The sequence below is a fragment of the Panthera onca genome, chromosome F1 (assembly GCF_046562875.1).
Source record: "Panthera onca isolate mPanOnc1 chromosome F1, mPanOnc1 haplotype 2, whole genome shotgun sequence".
Lineage (NCBI taxonomy): Eukaryota > Metazoa > Chordata > Mammalia > Carnivora > Felidae > Panthera > Panthera onca.
In genome coordinates, this window is record NC_138355.1 from 65,969,868 (window position 1) to 65,976,726 (window position 6,859).

The window sequence follows — 6,859 nt, forward strand, 5'->3', positions numbered from 1 at the left end:
CAAAAGCTAAGATAAAAATGGGAGAAATTTTTCTCATAAGAAAAAATTATTTTATAAAAGTTACCAAAGGCTTCAAGTCCTATGTTAAGATATTCTCACAAATCACAACACTCCCACCATTTCAAAAGTTAAACTAGGGGGCGCGCCTGGGTGGCTCAGTTGGTTGAGCAACCAAATCTTGATTTCGTCTCAGGTCATGATCTCACAGTTCGTGGGTTCAAGCCCCGTATCAGACTCTGTCCTGACCGCTCAGAGCCTGGAGTCTGCTTTGGATTCTGTGCCTCCCTCTCTCTCTGACCTTCCCCTGCTCACCCTCTGTCTCTCTCTCTCTCAAAAACAAATAAGACATTAAAAAAAAAAAAAAAAAGAAAAGGTTTTTAGAAAAGAAAGAGAAGTTTCAAAATATGTCCAAACAAATCTGCTTTGCATTTCTAGAAATAAATCTATTTAAACACAATCATTTCCAATTTTTGTACATAATTTTGTCCATCCAGACCTTAAGATCACTTAACATTCCAAAAATCAGAACTCTTTAAAATATACGAAACAAGGAACGAATCTGGGTTATACAAAATTTTAATATCAAATAAAGTATAATTTACATGATTAAAAGTTTTGATTTCCACATAAAGTATTCTACTGAAATAAGAGACTAACAAAGCACAGTTTCCAAGTCACAGTAAATGAAATGTTGACGGTCTAAAAACTAGACAATCGGCCATGAATGACAACAAGCAAGGGAAGCACGTGTCAGCAAGTTTCTTTCCAAGCTATCAAAAATGTCACAAGTTCAAGTTTTTCTTGTCTGTGGTCCCCAAACCGGCAGCGTCTTCATTTCATCCACTCTATTCTTATGTATTTGAAAAGCAGGTGTTATCCATCTACCACAGGAGCACTGTTCACCATACCAATTGAAAGAACCCAACTTGGCATTGCATTTGGGGCAAAGAAGCTGAAATAAAGCAACTGTGTTACTTCATTCACTCACCTGTATATAAAACAAATAATTACCACTGGCAATATAGGATATAAAACAGGTAAGACACAGCTCTTACCTCCACGGAGTTTACGATCTAATCAGCAAGATGAAAGGCGATGGCAATTCGCCATACTAAGATGGAGGGCTATGATAATTGTGCAAGAAGCATGTTGTGTCCTGGGAGTTTGGCAAAGGACCAGATGAATCCGCGCATGAGGGGAGAAAGGTGACGGCGGAGGTAGGAAACCCAAGGCTGCAGGATGTGGCACGTGCTGGCTTTTAAATCAGCCTGCGGTTTAGTATCTCAAACTAAGATCATCACGGCTACAGAACAGGAAGGCATGTTAGGAGTCTCACGTTCTATTAATGATATTGACGGCATGTAAGTTAGGTCTCAGCTTCCTGGCTATTTTAAAACAAATAAACAGGGGCCCCTGGGTGGCTCAGCCAGTTAAGCATCAGACTCTTAATTTCGGCTCAGGTCATGATCTCCCTGGGGTTCATGGGATAAGGTCCCATGGTCGGGCTCTACACTGTCAGTGAGGGATTCTCTCTCTCCCTCTCTTTCTGTCCCTCTTCCCCAGTCACGCTCTCTCTTTCTCAAAATAAATAAATAAACATTTAAAAATAATAAAGGGATGCCTGGGTGGCTCAGTTTGTTGAGCATCTAATCTTGGCTCAGGTCACGATCTCACAGTTTGTGAGATTGAGCCCCGCGTGGGGCTCACTGCTGTCAGCACAGAGCCCACCTCAGATTCTGTGTGGCCCTCTCTCTCTGTCCCTCCCCTGCTTGTGCGCGCTCTCTCTCTCTCTCTCAAAAATAAACATTAAAAAAAATAAAAAATAAAGAGATTAAAAACAAAAGACTATATCTTAGATTAAGATTAAGAATATCTTTAGGGGCACCTGGGTGGCTCAGTCTGTCGAGCATCTGACTTCAGCTCAGGTCATGATCCCACAGTTTGTGGGTTCAAGCCCCACGTTGGGCTCTGTGCTGACAGTGCAAAGCCTGCTTCAGATCCTGTGTCTCTCCCTCTCTGTCTGTCCCTTTCCTACTTGTGCGCACTCTCTCTCTCTCTCAAAAATGAATGAATAAACTAAAAAAAAAAAAAAAAGGGTATCTTTAGATTAATATTTTTTTTTAAATTTTTTTTTTTTTTTCAACGTTTTTTATTTATTTTTGGGACAGAGAGAGACAGAGCATGAACGGGGGAGGGGCAAAGAGAGAGGGAGACACAGAATCAGAAACAGGCTCCAGGCTCCGAGCCATCAGCCCAGAGCCTGACGCGGGGCTCGAACTCACGGACCGTGAGATCGTGACCTGGCTGAAGTCGGACGCTTAACCGACTGCGCCACCCAGGCGCCCCATAATATTAAGCAAACCTAAATGAGAAATGTGGCCGTCACAATGCTCACATGAGCTGCATTCTTAAGAATTAACAGGAAATGAAAACAAATCTCTCAGCAAACATACAAACTGAAAGATCAGGAAAAAAGAGAGACGTTATGGAGCCAAAAGAAAAAAAAAAGAGAGGGAAGAAAAACTTTAAATATAATTTTAAAATCCTTATTTGCCCTTACCTGTTACTAAGTTTGCGTTTTGTTAAAATACATTCTAATTGGCTTATATTAGTCTTCTACTTGAAAAAACATAAATAGCCTTGAAAGGAATTAACTTAGACCAAGAGCCCCCAACTAGAAGTGGTTCACTATTTTAGATCAGCTGGGTTTTATTTAATTAATATATTTGATAGAGTCTTATCTACACTAGAAAGATATAATCTTCATCAAGAAGGTAGTTATGATGGTTTAAAGTCCGAGAGAGAACAAAATATAGATGATATAATGAAACTGCAGAAAATATAATGTGTTCCTACCTGTCCATCCATCACGCCCAGCAAGGCAGATTCCATCCACTGTACAGGTTCAATGAAATACGATGTACATTGAGCCTGACCCCCTGTGGTGAGCATCAAAGATGGCGTCACTCTCTTGTGGGCAAAGGCTATAGGACCACTTCCTTCATTATGATCCAAAATGCTAGAACTTCGAAATAAAGATCGCCTGCAAGCCCCAAACAAAAACATTAATGGCTTTCAAAACAATGAAAAAATAGATGCAGTGTGCAGTATTTCTTAGCAAAATAAAATAAAATTGATTATGCTACTGTAATTTTCAATAACCTCTACAAATAATCTGATTTATTTTCACTCTTAAGAACTTATTCTCTTCTTAAAAGCAGATGTGAAGGGGCGCCTGGGTGGCTTAGTTGGTTAAGTGTCCGACTCTTGATTTCAGCTCAGGTCACGATCTCACAGTTGTGCAATTCAGCGTCTGGTTGGATTCCATGCTAAATGGGGAGCCTGCTTGGAATTTTCTTTCTCCTCTCTCTCTGCCCCTCCCCGCACTTGCACGTGTGTGTGTGCGCGCACACACACACACACACACACACACACACACACACGAGAAAGGAAGAGAGAGAGAGAGAATCCCAAGCAGGCTCCACACTCAGCATGGGCTCCATTCCACAACCCTGGGATCATGACCTGACCTGAAATCAAGAGTTGGGCGCTTAACCCACTGAACCACCCAGGCACCCCTGATTTTGACATTTCTACGTTACTCAATTAAACAAGTTCTCCCTGCAGATTTTAAGAAAACGAAACTTTCAATACTTTTCAGCTACTGAGACAAGGCAAAATCTCCAGAGGATAGAAAATATTTTACCTGCACTTTCTACATTTGTAGAGAACCTCGTCTTTCAATCCTTGTGAAATGGTCGTTGGGTCGACAGCAAAGAGTTCTTGAGGTAAGTTCTGTAATTCTACAGCACATAATTAAAATGTATCTAATTGTTGAAGTTAACTCTGCATTGTCAGGCAAAGTTCAGCTAATGTCAAACTAAGGCAAGAAGTGCTAACCTCAGAAATTAAAAAAGAAAAAAAAAATCTCCAGTGAGGAGAAATCAGGGGGAGGTAGGAGAGCATAGTGAAGCCCTTGGGTTCTGGGACAGACTGCCTGAGTTCAAATCCCAGCCCACCACTGACAAACCATGTGACCTGGAACAAGTTATTTCTTGCTAAATCACAGTTTCAAAAGGAAATAATAGTACCCGTCTCAAGAGATGGCTGGAAAAGTGAGATAATGCACCTGAAGCCTTTCATGTCAGAGCAAGGAACATCTAAAAAGGGCCCAATAAGCAATTATCACCAGCAATTATCACTTACCTGGATACTTTTCTGTAACCTTTTGTAAACGATATTGCTTATAAACTGCACTCGAAGTATCTACTTCATATCCCATTGCCTGGTATAATTTTAGTTGCCACTCAAAGCCCTCATTCATCCTGTAAGGACAAGCAAATTTAAAGTTAAGTTTTCATTAAATGAGTAAAATCACACTGCAAAAACAATTATTACTATAAAAAGAACTCACTTAGCCTCTGGTTGGATGGTCTGGAGATTTTCATAGGCTTTTTCAAAGGTAAGCTGGTCAGTCTTCATCAGAAAAGCAGTTATTATAGCCACACTTCGACTGACTCCTGCATGACTGAAAAAAAGACCTCTAAAATAAAACAGCAAACAGCAGCAATTAAAAAAACAAAAAAGCCCAGCTCCCTATCAGTGGTAAAGTTCAGGTCCACTCCATGTCTGCTTCTTCTGCCCAAGATAAACTCTTTGTCTCTGAAATACTAACGACATACAAAAGAATTATTTCCTTTTTTTTTTTTTTTATTTCTTTAACATTTATTTTTGAGAGAGAAAGAGAGAATGAATGAGCAGAGGAAGGGGCAGAGAGGGAGACACACACGGGATCCAAAGCAGGCTCCAGGCTCCCACCTATCAGAGCTGGAGGCAGGGCTCGAACCCACAAACCGTGAGATCGCTGAGTCAGACGCTAAACAATCGAGACACCCAGGCACCCCTATTTATTTCCTTTTTGCTTTTGAATTCTGAACTATGTGAATGTATTAGCTTTTCAAAAGGTAATACACTAATTTTACACTAATTAAAATAAATTATAATGGCTTTGGAAAAAATCCAAGCTCCCTTGCTCTTGGCATTAAGGGGCCTGGAAACCCGGTCCCAGGCTTCTCTCCATTTTACCACTACCTTATGTCCTTTATGTAAATATTTAGAACGAGAGCTGGCACACAGTAAAAGTGCTGGCTCAATAAACCGAAACTCCTGTTACTACACTCCAATCCAACTAGAAAGGACTACTAAGAATTCCCAAATACCTATCAAGATTTTCTTTTTGGCATTGCTACGACGTAACTCCACCTTTCCCGTGGGCGTGGCTTAGGGATCCCTCGTGTCCTAACCAATTTTTCTCCCCCCATTTCTCCCCTTCATCAACCACCCTCTGCCCCAAACAAAAACACTGAAAAGAATCTACTTTTCCTCTGAAGGTTGAATAACTTTTGTTCATCTCCTTTGGCACATGACTCGCATCACAGTCTGCATTACAATCATCGGGGTAGGTGCCTGGCTTCTTCTGAAGAGCTTTAAACTCTCTAGGTGCAGGGACTTGGCCGTTTATCAGCCCCACCCCCGCTAAAAAACAACTCCGGGTTGGGAGGGGGGCTGCAGGATGCATCAAAATACACAAGTGTGAATCATCAAAACAGGAATGAATGAGCCAGCACGCCTTCAGGGGCCCCGCCCCCTGCCCCCTCCTTTCTCCCGGACACCCGCCAGCCAAGGGAGGGAGGGAGGGAGGGAGAGGAGGTCCCGGTGGTCTGACAGCCCCTTCGCCCTCCCCTAGGATCCTCGGAGGAAGGGGGGCGGCGGCAGGCTGGAAGCGAAGCGGGGCTGCACCCCCTCGTGCGGGCCGCTCACCAGTGCACCAACGTCGCGCGGCCCTCGTCGCGGGCCTGGCCGATGAAGGCCACACACCGGTCCAGATGGCTGAGCAGGTCAGTTTCGGGCTTGTCCAGCGCCGGCACAAAGAGGCGCCGTAGACCCTCGATCCCGGCGCCCGACCTGAAGTCGGGCTCCTCCGAGTCCACCGTCAGCACGGCCGTGATGCCCGCCTCCCTCAGGTGGTCCGGCTCCGCCGCGGCCGCGGCTCCACCCAGGTACAGCCCCGGCCGCACCTCCAGCATCTGCCCGGCGGAGCTGGCCCCGCTCTGACTGTCACCCGGCCGCGGGCAGCCATGACTCCCTCCCTGCGCCTCCAACATGGCGGCGGCCAGAGGCCGAGCGGCCAGGGGCCCTACCATCGAGTAGGCGGCCGGCTAGAACGCCCTTCCTCTGGGACGAGCCGGCCTTAGATGCGCAGCCGCGCCCTCGGAGGACCGCGGCCGTGGCAGGAATGCGCACTTCTGGGGCAAGGTGATGCTGTGGCTGAGGCAGAGCAGCCTTTAAAGCCCGAGTCTGGCCCCAGCTTCCCTAGATTGGTGGTAGAGGATAAACTTGCCCATATACAGGGTTTCTCGGGCTTATAGTGTTGAGACTTCATGGAAAGGGGCGATAAGAGCAGCTGGACTCAAATTTGAAATAATGGTCCCACCAACCGAATCAACTCTCATTTTATCCAACTGGGGTAAAACCGTTTTTTCAACATTTATGAAGCCTTCTGTTTGTGTTTTTTTCTCTTGTGATTAATTTTTCTTTTCTTTCTTTGCCCAGTTTTTTTTTTTTGGTATGTGAATCTCTTTCTTGTTGATGTACGCTGTCCTATATACTTTTAAGATACTAATCTCATATTTTTGTGTGTTAGTACTCTCCAACCCAAGAACACCGGGAACCTATCTCACTTTCTTATCATTTGCATGTTCCCTGAAGTAGCATTTTTAATTGCTTTTTAGAATTTTTCCGTTGCATTCACATGTTAGCTGTTGGGTGCAAAAGGCCTAGTTTTCAGCCTATTTTGGCT

At 44.1% G+C, this 6,859-nt stretch overlaps 1 protein-coding gene across 1 annotated transcript; it reads right to left on the reverse strand.

The window, feature by feature from the left end:
• Nucleotides 1–560: 560 nt before the first annotated feature.
• On the reverse strand, nucleotides 561–6,218 carry DUSP12 (dual specificity phosphatase 12). The gene is made up of 6 exons (XM_060644474.2): nucleotides 5,821–6,218; nucleotides 4,415–4,528; nucleotides 4,207–4,325; nucleotides 3,707–3,803; nucleotides 2,857–3,043; nucleotides 561–952 (listed from the first exon to the last, which is right to left on the reverse strand). Exons 1-6 carry the CDS (start codon nucleotides 6,201–6,203, stop codon nucleotides 791–793), a joined length of 1,062 nt encoding a protein of 353 aa, XP_060500457.1. The 5' UTR covers nucleotides 6,204–6,218; the 3' UTR covers nucleotides 561–790.
• Nucleotides 6,219–6,859: the final 641 nt, after the last annotated feature.